Source organism: Carlito syrichta, unplaced genomic scaffold (assembly GCF_000164805.1).
Source record: "Carlito syrichta isolate Samal-C Ts95f unplaced genomic scaffold, Tarsius_syrichta-2.0.1 Scaffold85667, whole genome shotgun sequence".
In the NCBI taxonomy this organism is placed as follows: domain Eukaryota; kingdom Metazoa; phylum Chordata; class Mammalia; order Primates; family Tarsiidae; genus Carlito; species Carlito syrichta.
This window is the reverse complement of record NW_007029763.1, coordinates 28,292-46,622: the sequence shown is the minus strand read 5'-3', so window position 1 is coordinate 46,622 and position 18,331 is coordinate 28,292. Positions and strand designations below refer to the sequence as shown.

Here is an 18,331-nt window from a genome sequence, read left to right as displayed (position 1 = left end):
AACACACATGAAGAAATGGAAGGAGCACAAATTAATTGCCTAACAAGCCACCTAAGGAAGCTGGAAAAGCAAGACCACAAAAACCCTAATTTCAGCTGAAGAATCCAGATCACCAAAATAAAAGCCCAAATCCAGGACATAGAAGACAAAAAGACAATACAAAAAAATCAATGAAACAAAAAGCTGGTTCTTCGAAAGGATAAACAAGATCGATGGTCCCCTAGCTAGACTCACCAAGAAAAAGAAAGAAAAAACCCAAATAAGCACAATCAGAAACACAAAAGATGAAGTCACATCTGACCCTGAAGAAATACAAAAGATCATCAGAGACTACTATGTACACTTGTATGGAAACAAACTTGAAAACCTCAAGGAAATGGAGGACTTTCTGTCATCACACAACCTGCCTAGGTTGAAACAAGAAGAAATTGAGACCCTAAATAGACCAATAACAATCAAGGAAATTGACTATGTAATAAGAAAACTACCTACAAAAACAAGCCCTGGACCAGATGGCTTTCCAGCAGAATTCTACAAGACATTTAAGGAGGAACTGATTCCAATCCTACTGAAGCTATTTCAGGTGATTGAGAAAGATGGAAACCTCCCCAAATCATTTTATGAAGATAACATCACATTGATACACAAGCCAGCTAAAGATCCAACAAAAAGTGGACTACAGGCCAATATCTTTAATGAACATAGACGCTAAAATTCTCAACAAGATTCTAGCAAACTGGATTCAACAACACATCTCAAAAATCATCTATTATTACCAAGTAGGCTTCATCCCTGGGACACAAGGCTGGTTCAATATTCATAAAACAATAAATGTAATTAAATACATCAACAGATGTCAAAACAAAAACCACATAATTATATCATTAGATGCAGAAAAAGCTTTTGATAAAATCCAGCACCCCATCTTGATAAAAACCCTCAAACATCTAGGCATACAGGGAACATATCTCAAAGTAGTAAAAGCCATCTATGAGAAACCCACAGCCAGCATACTCCTAAACAGACAAAAATTAGAACCATTTCCTCTGAAAACTGGAACAAGACAAGGATGCTCACTCTCACTCCTCCTGTTCAATATGGTATTGGAAGTCCTGGCTAGAGCAATCAGAGAAGAGAAGGCAATCAGGGGTATCCAAATAGGAAAAGGGGAAGTCAAATTATCTTTCTTTGCAGATGATGTGATTGTATACCTTGAAAACCCAAGAGAATCTGTCAAAAAACTCCTTACACTGATAAAGGCCTTCAGCAAAGTCTCAGGATATAAAATAAATGTGCAAAAGACAATCGCATTTCTTTACACCAATAATAAACAAACAGAAACCCAAATAAGAAGCACAATTCCATTCACAATAGCAACAAAAAACATGAAATACCTTGGCATCTTCCTAACCAGAGATGTGAAAGACCTTTACAATGAAAACTACAAAACTCTGCTCAAAGAAATCAAAGATGACACAAACAAGTGGAAAAATATCCCATGCTCATGGATTGGAAGAATCAACATTGTGAATATGTCCATCTTACCTAAGGAAATCTACAAATTCTATGCAATACCCATCAAATTACCAGCAACATTCTTCTCACACCTAGAAAAAACAACAGAGAAATTCACATGGGAACACAAACATCCAAGAATAGCCACAAAAATCCTCAGTAAAAAAAAAAAAAACAAAGCAGGTGGTATCACATTACCAGACTTCAAACTTTACTATAAAGTTACAATCATCAAAACAGCTTGGTATTGGTACAGGAACAGGCATATAGATCAATGGAATAGAATTGAGATTCCAGAAGCAAAACCTTAATTTCTGAACCAACTTGTCTTCAACAAAGCCTCCATCACCTACCATTGAGGAGAGGAGAACCTATTCAGTAAATGGTGCTGGGAAAACTGGCTGACCACATGCAGAAGATTGAAACAGGACTTCCATTCATCCTCATGCACAAAGGTTAACTCCAAATGGATCAGAGACCTAAATGTAAAACCTCAAACAATAAAAACCTTAGAAAATGAAGGACATACCCTCATGGAAATCCGGACTGGCATTGAATTCCTGAACAAAACCCACAACCCGCATGTCATAAGCAAGAAGATACAAGTGGGACCTTATTAAACTGACAAGCTTCTGCAAAGCCAAAGAAACCATTGAGAGAGCAGGGAGACAGTCTACAGACTGGGAAAAAGTATGTGCCAACTCCTCGTCTGACAAAGGCTTAACATCTTGGATCTACAAGGAACTCAAACCTGCTGAAAAGAAAAAACAAACAACCCCATTATGAAATGGGCAAAAGATATGAACAGACACTTCACAAAGGAAGACATGTGAGCAGCCAACAGACACATGAAGAAATGTTAAGCCTCACTAATCATTAGGGAGATGCAAATCAAAACCACACTGAGATACCACCTAACTCCAGTCAGAATGGCAATTATCATCAACAATTCAAAAAATAACAGCTGCTGGAGAGGGTGTGGAGAAAAGGGAACACTTCTACACTGTTGGTGGGAGTGTAAACTAGTGCAACCTCTGTGGAAAGCAGTGTGGCAATTCCTAAAATCTCTGAATATCAACCTCCCATATGACCCCACAATCTCCCTACTGGGAATATATCCTGAAGAACTCAAATCACTCTATAAACAGGATACCTGCACACATATGTTTATCGCAGCATTGTTCACAATAGCAAGAACCTGGAAGCAACCATGCTGCCCATCAAAAGAGGACTGGATTACAAAAATGTGGTACATATACATGATGGAATACTATGCAGTCATAAAAAAGAACAAAATCATGAATTTCGCAGCAACCTGGATGGAACTAGAGCCTATAATACTGAGTGACCTCTCACAAAAACAAAGATCCGAGTATCACATGTTGTCACTCATATAATGGACCTTGAACATCCAATGTAATACTACAAGAAAACGACTGACAGTAGTGGGAAACTATGGGTGGGGAGGGAGATGGCATTAATGGTAGCAAACATCTGTCTGGCGATGAGGAAACACCTCTTATCAACAGGGTGCCTGAACGAAATGTATTTGTATACCTAACCCTTAACTGTACCCCACAATATCATAATAAAAAATATTGATAAATAAAAAAAAAGACAAATACATGGACTTTGCAGCAAATTGGATGGATTTGGAGTCTATCATACTCAGTGATTTATCACAGAAAAAAAGACCTGAGTTCCATATGTTCTCACTCATAAAGTGAACAAGGAAAAAGACTCTCCCCTACAGCCTCCAAAAAGAAATAACAGTTTTATCAACATTTGAGTCCAGTGACCTGTTATTGAATTGCAGAGCTATAACATAACTGTAACATAACTCTTTGTGTTACAAGATAGCAAATTTATGGTAGTTAGGTATAGCAGCCATAGAAAACTAACAAAGTTTTATTTCCACATGCATTGTATTCACAAGCTTTCATTATGTAATACAAAAGCTAGTGTTTAAGAGTGGATTTATTGGCCAGGCTCAGTGGCTCAGCCTATAATCCCAAGGTGAGAGGATTGCCTGAGCCGGCAGGTTCTAGAAGATCCTGGTCAACTGGGTAAGACTTCATCTGTAAAATAAATTAGCTAGGTGTGGCAGTACGAGCTTGTACTTCTGGCTACTTGGGAGGCTGAGATGGAGAGATCCCAGGAACCCAGGAGGAAGATGCTGGGGTGACTGTGAGTGTGAAACTGCACTTCAGCCTGGGCAGCTGAGTAGATTCCAACTCAACAACAACAACAACAACAACAACAACAACAAAAAAGTTTATTAAAGGAGTCTTTCCAAGACTCCCAAGGTATAGAAGCACAATACATGTATTACTTTGGTAAATTTCCTTTTTTTCTTGCTTTTAAACAACTCATTTTTGTATAATAAATTCTCCTATATTACTAAAAATATTTCCTGTATCTACTGTCTCTACAAGTGCCTTTTTTATGTTTCTCTGACACATGATAAAGTACAACATAACACTGAAAACAACACACACCATTTCCTAAACATTCCTCTAAGAATTGAGACCAATTGAGATACCACCTTCGGGCAAAGACTTCACCATAATAGCTGCATTTCAAGCCAATATGAGTGCAGTGATGTTTAATAAATCTAACTTATCACAAAGGTACTCTGTCTAATTTCTGCTATTACAGTGTTTCTTCCCCAAGTGAAATCTTTGATGTATAATGGTTGAAGGATTCTGGTAAAGACTTTGCTACCTTTCTGCTATCACAGAATTTTTTTTTTTTTTTTTTTTTTTTTTTTTTTTTTGCACATCTGTAACATATAAGACATAATTTATTACTGAAGGAGTTACATTCACTTCACTTGCAAGGCTTATTCCATTCAAATTCCTGATTAGTTACTAAGGCTAGACTTCTTGGAAATGGCTGTTGCATAATTAACTACATTTCTAGTCCCTGGAAGGTCACTGATGTTTAATAAGGGCTGGGTACCAGAAGAAGGCATCTCCATGGGAACTATGTTCATAGGGCTTTCTCCTTGTATGAATTCATTAATGTATAGAGAGGTATAACTCCCCAAAGGTTTCTCCACTTTCAGTGAATTTATAGCTGTCTCTCCTGTGTGAATTTTCTTATGTTTAGTAAGAACTGACCTGTGGGCAAAGGCTTTGCCACATTCAATGCAGGAGCAAGGTCTCTCTCCAGTATGAGCTCCCAGATGCTAATGAGCTCTTACTTGCTTCTAAAGGTTTTGTTACACTCACTACTTTCATAAGGTTTCCTTCCAGCATGAATTCTCTGATGTCTGGTAAGGTGTGACTTTAAATGGAAGGTTCTTCCACATTCAGTGCATTCATAAGGCTTCTCTCCTGTATGAAGTCTCTGGTGTACATTGAGATATGCCTTTTGGGAAAAGGCTTTCCCACACACACTGCATCCATAGCGTTTCTCTCCAGTGTGAGATTGCTGGTGTCTAGTAAGCCGGAACCTACTACTGAAGCATTTCCCACATTGACTGCATGAATACGGTCTCTCTCCAGTATGAGTTCGCAGATGTTGTGTGAGGTGTGACTTGCGTTTAAAGGCTCTGTTGCACTCATTACATTCATGGGGTTTCTCTCCTGTGTGAGTTCTCTGATGTTCAATGAGCTGAATCTTCCTCATGAATGTTTTTTTACATTCATTGCATACATGCAGTTTCTCTCCTCTTTCGGTTCTTTGATGTGTAACAAGTTGTGATTTCCTGGAGAAGGCTTTCCCACACTCACTGCATTCATATGGCTTCTCTCCTGTATGAAGTTTTTGGTGGGCAGTGAGATATGCCTTCTGGGAGAAGCCTTTTCCACATTCAGTGCATTCATATGGCTTCTCTCCTGTATGAAGTCTCTGGTGTGCAGTGAGATTTGCTTTTTGGGAAAATGCTTTCCCACACACACTGCATCCATAGAGTTTTTCTCCAGTGTGAGATCGCTGGTGTCCAATGAGTTGGGATTTCTCACGGAAGGTTTTACCACATTCATTGCATAAATATGGTCTCTCTCCAGTATGAGTTCGCAGATGACGAATGAGCTCTGACTTGCTTCTAAAAGCTTTGCTGCACTCATTACATGCATAAGGTTTCTCTCCTGTATGAAGTCTCTGATGTACGGTAAGGTCTGACTTAAAATGGAAGGTTCTTCCACATTCAGTGCATTCATAACGCTTTTCTCCTGTATGAAGTCTCTGATGTAAAGTGAGATGTGACCTCTGGGCAAAGGCTTTGCCACATTCAGTGCACTTATAAGGTTTCTCTCCTGTATGCATTCTCTGGTGAATAGTGAGATATACCTTTTTGGAAAAGGCTTTTCCACATTCAGTGCATTTATAAGGTTTCTCTCCTGAATGCATTCTCTGGTGTACAGTGAGATACACCTTTCGGGAAAAGGTTTTTCCACATTCAGTGCATTCATAAGGCTTCTCTTCTGTATGAAGTCTCTGGTGGTCAGTGAGATGTGCCTTTTGGAAATAGGCTATTCCACATTCAGTTTCATAAGGCTTCCCTCCTGTATGAGTTTGCTGATGTACCATGAGCAGGGACTTTCTGGAGAATGCTTTCTCACACACATTACATTCATGGAGTTTCTTTCCTCTTTTGTTTCTTGGATGTCTAACGAGCTGTCCTTTCCTGCAGAAGGCTTTGCCACCCTCATTGCATTCATATGGTTTCTCTCCTATATACTTTTTGTGATAGTCATTGAGCTGTGATTTAGTGTTACTGGGCTTAATACATCTGTGGTATTTAAGTTCGGTAAGAGTTTTGTCAAGCTTGATATGGAGACATGACTTCCCACATCCATTAAAGTCATCATAATCCTTTTCTGCAAAACGTCTATCCAGGATAACAAAACCTAAAAGAAATTTCAAACTTTTACAATGTGAGCCAAACTTATTGTACCTTTGTGTTAAAGAAGCAATATTTTTACATAAATTAAAATGGTTTTCAAGGGCAAATTTGCTGATACCTATCTAAACTTTTAAGCTCATTTTGGTTTTCTTGGTATCATGGCATATGGTCAACTTCCCATATTTCTTCTAGATAAAAGAATAATTAAAATGTCCCTTTTTTTCAGAGGGGGCAGGAGGTACAAAAATGTCGTTTTTAGCTGACTTTTATGAGTTTTTAGTCTAAGAGCATTTACCCCATGATCTATGACAAAAGTCAATACACTAAAACAGCAAAAGGAAAAAAAAAGCTGTGTTAGCAACAATTATAAATAGTCTATAATAAATAAGTATTCCTTGAGCTGCTTTCCAAATAGAATCTTGCAAAATGAAGATGGAACTAGAAATAGAAAGACACTGAGACCGAACAGATCAAAACCAGATGGAAAGCATGGATCCATTTTTCCAACAAACTTTGCAAGGGGTGATATTTGAGACACTAAAGTGATTAATAGTATATTCTCTGTCTTCACGAAGCTGTCATCCTAGTAAATAGAGTTAATAGTTAAGCAAAGAATAAAGAAAATTTCAGAATGTGAAAAACAGTACAAAGGAGGTGATAAAGTAGTGGTAGGTCAACCTTAGAAATCCACAAGAAAAACAAGGCAGGCAGACATAATAAGATAAGAATGAGCAATGTTATGCAAAGAACATTAAAGAACATTCCAAGCAAAGGGAACAGCCACGTCAAAATACAGAAGTGATAAACTGGCATGATCAAGAAATATAACAGACACTGGTATTTCTGCAATATCCCAAGCCTGAGTGTAGTAGAAATATGTAAGTTTGGCGAGGCTGGGAAAATTGAGAATATAGAAATGCTGTGGAAGACTTTATTAGAGATTGGTTTTCATACTAAGAACAATGGCAGTAAGCCATTAAACATTCTTTGGCAAGAAAACAACATGTTCGGAATTGACAGTTCTAAAAGATTACTGTTCCATGGAGAATTAATTGGGATGAAATTATAGAAGAGACTATACAGGAGACTGTGATAGAGTTCAGGTAGCTTAAGCATGCAAAATTACAATGCAGATGAAAGAGAAGTGAAAAAGCACATATTATGGGGGAGGAAAACACATGTATGATGCAGAAAAAGAGAACATTCCCTTTTAGAGTGAATATTGAAGATGGAAGAGAAAGAAATTGATTGTAGAACCTCAGTATGCAGCATAATAATCAATACCGGTGCCATTTAATAAAATAAGGAAGAGTAGGAACACAGGCTTGGCATTTGAGGGAATGGACTGTGCCACTAAACATCTATACTAGGTTTAGGATAAAAAATAATCCACATTCAAGAGAGATACAAAGTATACAGTTAAATCTATGTGTGGAGAAAGTTCTAGACTTAAGATAACAATTTAGCTATGAGTATATATACATTATTTAAATATTATAAATTGCATGGGATTGGATGAGATCATCTAAGTAGAGAGAGAATGCGATAGGACCAGGCCAAGAGCTTCATGCACTCCAAGTTTCAGAGTTTAGGTTTAGATATGCACAGATATATTAAAAGACCACCCAGAAGATATGTCTATGTTAATAATGTAAATAAGTAACCTGTGTTATAGTAGTTTTAGTAACAAAGGTTTGGAATTGGAAAAATCAGAATACAGAACAAAATGCATCTCATTCCAAAATTGCTGTGGTAAAATATTTAATAATCACCTTGTTACTAAATCTTTCTTCTCTCATTCCAACTGCACACCAAAACTAAACATTCCTAAGATGTCAATTTAGTGTAATACTGCAGTCAATAGTCCAACATTCTATGTAGGAGTTGAAATATTGTGATATAAATCACTTGCAAGTTCCTAAGTGATAGGGATGCTGGGAACATTTTTGTTCTAATATTTGTTTGCTGACTCAGCTCCTAAATCCCTTGAAATTTCCTAGGTGATAGGAGATGTTTTATTCTAATGAGGCAACTCTTAATGGGCTCCTGGAGAGCTTCAGGATGGGGTCTGGTCATCATTCTCCAGGAAGGGGAGAAGGGCTAGAGACTGAGTTAATAGCTGATTGTTATATGTAATGAGGCTGCCACAAAAATCCCTAAAAGACAAGAGTTCAGAGAGCTTCCATGTTGGTAAACACATCTACATGGTAAGAGAGAGCATATCCCAATTTTCTTGGTCTAGAGCTACAGAGCTTGACACCCTTCTGGATCTTACCCTACATACCTGTTCATCTGACTGTTCCCCCATATTCCTTTATCATATTTCTTATAATAAGCCAGTAAACATGTTTGAATTCTGTATGCTCTCAGCAGAAAATATCAATTCTAAGTAGGGAGTTGGGGAGACTCCTGAATTATAGGCAAGTCAGAAGTGTGGGTAACCTAGGGGCCATGAGTTATGACTGGCATCTGAAGTGGGACAGTCTTGCAGAACTAAGCCCTTAACCTGTGGGGTTTTTACTACCTAGGGTCCAGGTAGGTAATATCACAACTAAATTGAAGCACCTCTAGTTAGTATCAGGAGTGCTGGAGAACTGGTTGGTGTAGGAACACCACCCTATGTCAAATTTGGTGTTAGAAATGTTCTCTTTGAGTAGGAAAAAAGAGTTCATTTTTCCTTTACAAATGTGATACAGTCCCACAAAGTTCAATATATTTAGATATATATATGTCCATTCAGAATTTAAAAATAGGGCAAAAGGATCACTTGTTCCTTTCCCAGGGTAGAGTTACAAGTGTACTGATTAGTAGAACTATCAACTTATCCAGTCAGTTTAATAATATGGCAACTTTGTCCAACACTGATCAACAGAACCTTCTACAATGAAGGAAATGTTCTAAATCTGTTTTTTCCAACATGGTAGCCATTAGTCATGTGTGACTATTGAGTACTGGAATGCAATTAGGGTTACCACAGAACTGAATTTTTAATTTTACTTACAATTAATTAAATTTAAGTGACCAACACAGTGGCCACACAGGTACAGACCATCATCAGCGTTTTATTTTCTCTGAATCATTTGTAAAACAGCCCCTATTTGACAATTCCCTTTGCACAGCCTTGTCTTATTTAAAAAAATGCCTCATAATCAAATTCTCAAGAATTTAAATCCTGTATTCACCATTATAATCTTCTTGAAGCAGTCATCCCAAATTGTCTTCTTTCAACATTACATTCTTCCTTAAGCTCTGTTCCTACCATATCTCTGGAACCCATCAATTAAGACTTTTTAAGGAATCACTCCCCATGGAGGAAGAAAACATTCACCTGCCTCTTTTCCATATATCTTAGAACCTCAAGCTATACCTTCCTTTTGTTTCAGTGCTACCCCCCAGCTATCAAGCAAGATTCTCTAGAACTAGCAAAAGACAAAAACAAACCAAATTCACACTTTCAAAGTCAATTATTAGCATAAAATCTAGAGTAATCAGCTGTTTCCTTGCTCATAGTCTCCTAAGCACAATCTCTTAGCTATCTCCAATATCACTTTCTCTATTTCCTTCTCCAAAGTCTTTTTATGTTACTAATGACCCACACAAGGCATTCCCTCATTTTTATTCCAAACCCAGTTATTCTTCCTGCAGAAATTATCTGATTATGCTTACAAAAAGTTCTTTTTATCTCTGAAGCATTTGTAAAACAGCCTGTCTATTTGATACTTCACTCTGCTCTGTCTTGCATTATACAAAAATGTCTCATGATCAAACTCTCAAATATTTTCAATAATATGGACCCATGTCCTTCATTACATTAAAATCTCTTCTGAGCCGGGCTTGGTGGCTCAGCCTGTAATCCCGTACCTTGGGAGGCTGAGGTGAGTGGATTGCCTGAGCCCACGGGTTTGAGACCCACCTGGGCAACTTGGTGAGACCTCATCTCTACAATAAATCAAAAAACTGGCCAGGTGTGGTAGCACACGCCTGTAGTTCCAGCTACTTGGAAGGCTGAGGTAGAAGGATTGCTGGAGCCCCAGCAGGTTGAGGCTGTGGTGGCTGGGAGCGGCCACTGCACTCCAGTCTGGGTGACAGAGTGAGACTCCAACTCAAAAAATAAAATAAAAATAAAAATAAATAAATAAAATCTCTTCTGAAGCCCATGAGAATACTGGTTTTTCAACTATTGAGATCAAAGGAGAAACACCTGGAAACTGTTTCTAACTTCATGTGTTCAGGTCCCTTCCCCTATCTAACCAATCTGAAGTACCATCTCTAGAGAGACAACATGTAGTTTGGAAATGCTCCCACTAGTCTGCACACATCTCTGATTTAAAAATAAAATTGTGAATCAGAAATGAAACAAATGAAAGTCTGCATTCAAGAAAGATGTGATTAAAGCTGTTGTCAGTGAATTACTATATAGACCACACTAAATAAAGAAACATAAGACACAGACTCTTTTCTTTATATGGAAAGAGTAGCCTCACACCAAGCATTAAGATAATACACATATAATACATGACCATTGCTGAGTCAGTGCAGCATAGACACAAGGCAGACAGAAGTCAGGAAGGTGGAATTCCCAGAGTGCCCTCAAGTAGTCAAAAACTACATCATGGAGGTACAAAAGAGAGCACACAGTGGAAAAGGGAAGTATCTGGAGGTAAAAATGCAACGTAATCAAAGGTACTCATGTTAGTCCTCATGTTATTTGACATTATTGATTTCAACAAAATAATCACTTCAACCTCCTGGGAATAATCTTGTCACTTGTTTTTGGGACATTTTCCAACTTTCCAACCATGGTTCTGACACTTAACCCACTTGATTTGGTTCTCCTCAATCTCTACATATACATGGACCTCTTGCTTTTTCAGCCAACACTCACTCCTCAAGTTCCATGGCTTTAATGCTCCCTACTTCCAGAAGAATGTAGCTATACAATCAAAAAGAATTAACAAAAAATCAGAAACCACTCAGTGTATGTAGCAATGGGGGCACTGCTGCAAGCCACTTTTGAAAATAGGTGAAATTTTCAAGAAATCTTTTCAAAACAATAAAATTAACGGGAGTATCAGAGACATTCAGAAATAGAACAGTCAATAGGGAAGACTCAAGGTGACTTAAAGGTGACTGGCCACCAGAATGCAGAGCAACATAACAGAACCTAAATAAAATCCACAAGGAGGGGAAAGATATGCCAGGAGGAAAGGTGACCTCAGTTTCTATCCTGTATGCAAACAAATATAGAATTAGAGGGTAGATGAGACTACAGAAAGGGAGCTGTATAGTTCAGGCTACCTGTCAGAAGAAGAGCTTGAATCTTTTGTATATATACTCTATGATGGTAGAAATATCTAGAAGAAAGGGTTTTGCTTTCACATAGAAAAAGGAGGAATTCTGTACTAGTGGCTGGCAATATACAGCGGATGAGGGACCATATTAGACATTAGTAGTAGTAGGAATGTAAATCTGGGACACTCTAGCAGAGAACAGAGACCTCAGGTCTTGAGAGTTAATAAAACTTTTAATAGAATAATCAGCAGGAGATAAAAAATCAGAAGATAGGAAGGCAGGAGAACAGGTTGTGAATAAGGAGATAGAGATGCACTAAGAGATGAGGAGTGAGGGGCTTTCACACAAACTAAAGTGGGGTGATTACCAGGGAAGAAAATCAACCCTTTAAAAGTGACAAAGCTATGTTTAAGGAGGGAGCAGAGCTACAGCAAAGTAATCTAGGTCAAGAGAATTTCAAGGCAAGTAAGATAGACAACAGGAGGTGAGACAAAGCAGAGTAGGCTGGGAAGAATCGAGGCAGGTGAGAACTTGGGGTCCAAGATAAGATGAACTGCATGGAATCAGATCCAGAAATTAGAAAAAAGGAAGACATCATATTTGATATCAGGCAAAGAAAAGCCCAATTAGGAATGAACAAAGACCCACAAAGGTGTTGATTAGGTTTGCGGTTCATCAACTAGTATAAGAAATATTCTCTAAACAAAATTTCAGAAGCATCATCCCTTCATTTTCTCACCATTTTCTAGGTTTTTCACTCATTTACCTGGAAACTTTTGAGTATGGGCTGCTCTTTCTACTATCCATGAAGGTTCTCCTTGCTCCGAATGGAAGAGTGAATTTGGTTTGGTACCTTGATACCCTGTAAACAGTAAAACTTGAACACTTGGCACCAAGTATATATGCTTGGTGAAAACTATTAAGACGGGAGAGTTATATTTCAGGGACCATATCAATTATACTTTGAAAAAGTAAACACCGTTTGCTCAGGATACAAAACATATAATTTGGGCCAAGAAGGAAAATTAAAGTTTATGACACACCTCACACCCATTCGGATGGCTATCATCAAACAAAACAAAAGAGAAAACAATTAAGTATTGACAAGGATGTAGAGAAACTGCAGCACTGTGTACTCTTGGTAGGAATGTAAAATGGTACAACTGCTTTAGAAACAGTTACTCAAAAAATTAATAATAGAATTATCATAAGATCTGGCAATTCCACTTCTGGTAATATTCCTAGAAGATAGAAAACAGGATCTCAAAGAGATATGTGCACAACCAGGTTCACAGCAGCATTATTCACAAGAGCTAAAACATGGAAACAACCCAAGTGCCCATTAATAGATAAATGAGGTTGGGTGTGGTGTCTCAAGCCTAAAATCCCAGCACTTTTCCCAGGAGGCCAAGGTGAAAGGATTGTTTGAACCCATGGGTTTGAGACCAGCCTGGGCAAGTTGGTGAGACCGCGTCTTGACAATAAATCACATGGTAGCACATGCCTGTAGTTCTAGCTACTTGGAAGGCTGAGGTGGGATAATCACCTGAGTCCAGCAGGTCAAGGCTACAGTGGCCTTAAGTGTGCCACTGCACTCCAGCCTAGGAGACAGAGTGACTAAACAATCAAAAAATAATAAAAACACAGATAAATGAAACAGGAGCATGTGACATATATATACACAAAAGAATATTATTCAATGTCAAAAAGGAAGAAAATTCTGCCACATGTTATGACATGGATGAACCTAAGACATTGTGCTAAGTGAAATAAGTCAATCACAAAAGACAAGTCCTGTATTATTCCACTTACATCAGATACTTAGAGTAGTCAAAGTCATAAAGATGGTAATTAGAACAACTGAATGGTAATTGGAACTGGGGGATAGTGGGGGAAGAATGGGTAGTTACTGTTTTATGGGAACAGAGTTCCAGTTTTATAAGATGAAAAAAGTTATAAAGACAAATGGAGATGATGGTTACACCACACTGAATGCATTTAATTTGAATTAATCCCACTGAAATGCACACTTAAAAATGGTTAAGATGGCAAATTTTATGTTATGCATGTTTTCCCACAAAAAAAGAGAAAGTCTATGACATGCAAAGCCTTTAGTCCAAATCTTTAAATATTCAAGGGACAATACAGAGTTCACCAAATGAAAAAGAAAAGGTAACTGACTGGGATACTGTCCTTACCTACTGATACAAGGTTGCTGTAGTTCTCCAACATTACCTCCTTGTGAAGGACCTTCTGTGTTGTGTCCAAAAGCTGCCACTCCTCACTGGTGAAGTACACAGTCACATCTTCAACGGATAATGATCCCTATAACAACACATCCAATGCTTTCTGAGGTGAATATCAACAGATGCTGTGGAATAGAGGAAGAGGAACATGTTCTGCTCCTTTTCTCCATGATGAAATATGCACACTGTGACTATATCACATACCATAGGACCATGGAATTCTGCTAATCCTTCTACTCTTAAAAAAGCACTAAAGCAATGATCTGCATAGCTAAAAAACAATGTACAATAAGAATGTTTATTATTCCTTTGTTTATAATAGTCAAAATCTATCAACAATCTTAATGTCTATAAAAAGCAGTGTTAAAATACTGCAACTCCATGGTATAATATACTATATGAATGTTAAAATCAATGAGGTAGATGTATAAATCTGGATATCAACGATCCTCAAGGCATTCACTTAAATGGAAAAAATCAAACTCCCAAATTATAAAATGTGATCCAAGAAACAGAAAAAACTGCAATAATATAAGCATTATATATGTATAAGTATTTATATGTATGTATAATAGAATTGAATATAAATATGGATGTGTTCTACGACATGTCATAGAAAGGGACTAGAAGAAAACCCAAACTATTAGCATTTGGGTTGGGGTTTGAACAGAAGGGTGAAAAGTGATATTGTCTTTGGATCCATATACTTCTGTTTGCTTGACTCTCTTGCATGAAAATATAGTCACATATATTCTGAGTAATTAAAAATAGGAACCCAGGCCAGGTGCAGTTGTTTACACAAGTAATTTCCCCACTTTGGGAGGCAAAGTGGGAGGATTGCCGGAGGCCAGGAGTGCAAGATCAGACTGAAAAATATAATAAGACTTCATTCTTTAATTTAAAAAAATATGGCCAGGTGTGGGGGCTCACATCTGTAATCCCAGCACTTTAGGAGGTGGAGGCAATAGGACTGCCTGAGCCCATGGCTCAAGACCAGCCTGAGAACCAAGAAAGACCTTGTATCTATAATAAATCAAAAAATGAGCCAAGTGTGGTGGTACGTGCCTATAGTTCCAGCTACTTTGAAGACTGAGGCAGAAGGATTGCCTGAGCCCAGTAGGTCAAGGATGCAGTGGCTTTAAGTGTGTCACTGCACTCCAACTTGGGTGACAGTGTGAGACTCTGACTCAAAAAAAATAATAAAATTAAATAAATAAAATTCATTAAAAAAATTATGAAGACAAAACTAAAATCATTGGCACTTACTTCATTTTTTGAACCTGAGGTTAAGAGGCTAAGAAAGAAGCACTGTCAGTATCTGTGTTCCAACTATTACCAAAAAATGGAAATTTCAGCTAGCTCCTTGACAATTAAATAACAAATATCTGGTTGAGAGAACACTTCTTCATGGGGGACCATTCAAAATTCAAGCATCCCATTCATTCTACTGGATAATCCAGGCTTTATTTCCAGATAAAGTCAAACTACCAGAAGGCTCTATTCTCAAAGCATACTGTATTTGTATAATTTTGTACATCCAGTTTTCCTTTGGCATTTTCTTCTTAGCTGACTCCAAGGAACAATAAGAAAAAGCAAAATAAAACATCCTTTAACTTATTACAAGGGCAATTTGGAGGACACTATCTACCACAAAAACTTTGTGAAGAAAATGTGTTTTTTAAGATATTAGAGCAACGACATGTTTACTTCCCTTGAATAACTGCCTTGCCTTCTTCTCATTGCTATCACAGCATGTTTCATGTTTTTCTTACAGCTGCCAAGAGGAGACACAGTTCAAAGCAAAGACAACTCCTAGGGTCTTATACACAGTCACTCTGCTGTTTCAACATTAAGAATGCTGCACAAATTTCATGACCTACCTACCTCGCTTCTTAATTTGACCAGATTGTATGCTTATAACTTAAACTTATTTTTCGACAGATACTGACTTCTATGAACATATGCTGTCTCATTTAACCAGAGTGTTTCACAATATCCACTGAGAAACATAGGATAAAATAGGTAAACAAAACTCACCTGGGCTTTGGCCATTTTCTTCTGATCTTAAGAAAGGGTTAGCAGCTCTGGGAAGTGCTTTGTCTTCTGTCTATCCTGAATCTGCTCAGACATTGTGATCAGATATCTCAAGTTAGATTACGACCAGAAACAGTGATCTCCTGAACATGGAACTTCCTTCTTTTATTACCAAAAATGTCTTTTTCCTACAGATGGCAACCTGTAGACTCAAGATCAAATTCAAATATAAGAGGACACGTAACTGGGATCAAAACTCTCTAATTACCATCTGGACTCACACTAACATAAGGTCCAATATTTCATCTGCTTCCTTAACAACCTGGAAACATTTACTCATGAGGCAGTGCTCCACAGTAAGACGTCAAATGGACAACAGGAAGGTTTTGTGTGTGTGTGGGGGGGGGTAAAGTTGGAATAGAGGGGATGTGAAAGAGGAGATAGCAAGCAAAAACTACTCATGTTCTTATCTGCTGGAATTTCTCACATAGATCAATTTTAGGAAAATAATACATAGAAGTGGTGGAGCTGGGAGTGGTGGCTCATGTTTGCCGTCCCAGCTACTCAGGAGGTTGAGGCGGGAGAGCAGCTTAGGGCTAGGAGTTTGAGACCAGCCTGCACAACGTAATGAGACACAGTATCTCAAGGAAGAAAAAAAAAGCAGTGTCTCTAGAAACCAACTTCAAATCACCTACAACCACATGCTCCTAAATTTTTTGTTTACTGCACTGGGGAAATTTCCCCAGTTCAATGATCAAAGGACTACATAAATCATAAGAATTGTCTGATTTAATACTCAATACTATTTTAGAAGGTATTCATCGTTATTTACATTTTAAATATGAGTGAGCCAGGGCTTGGTGAGGAGAAGTGCGTGGTCCAGGTAAACATCTTCCTAATTTGGTGGGAATTCAAATCCATATCTCGATCTCTCCATTATGATAATTCCCTCTCACAACAGCCTTACAAATTTCTTTCCCACTGACTTTCAGAATTTTCTTCAAAGTGCCTCACTCTCTGGGGTGGCCATACAATCACAGCTGCAAAATCAGAGCCCTTATCATTGTCTCATATAGTGTTTACTGTGCATGATAAGCCAGCATCTTCTTCAAGAGTAGGAATGCAAAGGCAGCCCCATCCCCTGCCCCAGAACTAGCTAGATCGGGATGTAGTCTCCCAGGGAGTCAAGCTCTGGAGATACACTAGAAACTCCCTTTGGGGACACCAACACCGTGAGATCAACTTGAATGTTGTTTTCAACCCAGCATGACATTCTCAAGGACTCTAGCTTCCTGTATCCTCCACACCCAGAGAGTTCACCTCCAGTGCATTTTCTGACCTGTTGGTTAACACACTAGGAACACGCATCCCTCCCACATCTCCAAACCTGAGACAGCTTTGTCCCAGTCCTGCCCCTTCAGTCTAGTCTCCTTGCAGGCCCAGTCCAAGTGGAGTTGTACAAACCCAAATGCAGAACTCCATGGAGTTGGGAAAAAAAAAAGAAGAGACAGTCACACATAAATGGCTGAGGCTGAAAACCCTAAGGTTGAAAAATACAGGAGCCAGGTATAGTGGCTCATTCCTGCCATCCCAGAACTTTGGGAGGCAGACGTGAGAGGCCTGCCTGAGTCCATGTGTTCCAGACCAGCCTGGGCAATATGGCGAGACCTCATCTCCTATAATAAATTAAAAAATTAGCCAGGTGTAGTGATGCATACCTGTGGTTCCAGCTACTTGGGAGACTGAGGTGGAAGGAAGGATCGCCTGAGTCCAGCAGGTTGAGGCTGCGGTGGCCATGAACATGCCACTGTACTCCAGCCTGGGTGACAGAGTGAGACTCCTATTAAAAAAAAAGAAAAAAGAAAAATCCAGGACTCAAACAATTCCCAAAAGCTCATAGAAGACTTTCTCTAACACCTAATGGATCTGAGATCTGCCAAATGCTCCTGTTGGAAGAAACATGATAAGAAAAGTAAGAGTTACAGTGAAACTATCCTAATTGGTGAGACTAATCTGGATTTCCTACTGAATTGAGGTTAAAGTCAAATTTCAAGATGGACAGCTAACTAAATAAAAATAGGAATATTCACAACAAACAAAAGGAGCATGGATATCAAGTTGGCAGTCAACAATCATCAGTAAAAAAATTAATAGGTCTGAGGGGAAAAGCCATATGATCATCTATTAATAAACAGATAGAGCCGGGCTCGGTGGCTCAGCCTGTAATCCTGCGCCTTTGGGAGGCTGAGGTGAGTGGATTGCCTGAGCCCGCGGGTTCGGGACGCGCCTGGGCAGCGAGAACTCATCTCTATAATAAATCAAAAAATCAGCCAGGCGTGGTAGTGCATGCCTGTAATTCCGGCTACTTGGAAGGCTGAGGCCGAAGGATCGC

At 38.5% G+C, this 18,331-nt stretch overlaps 1 protein-coding gene across 1 annotated transcript; it reads right to left on the bottom strand.

Annotated features, from left to right (window-relative positions):
* Nucleotides 1-3,774: 3,774 nt before the first annotated feature.
* LOC103259323 (zinc finger protein 260-like) lies at nucleotides 3,775-9,629 on the bottom strand. Its single transcript, XM_008057007.1, has 2 exons — nucleotides 9,602-9,629; nucleotides 3,775-6,371 (listed from the first exon to the last, which is right to left on the bottom strand). Exons 1-2 carry the CDS (start codon nucleotides 9,627-9,629, stop codon nucleotides 4,717-4,719), a joined length of 1,683 nt encoding a protein of 560 aa, XP_008055198.1. The 3' UTR covers nucleotides 3,775-4,716.
* Nucleotides 9,630-18,331: the final 8,702 nt, after the last annotated feature.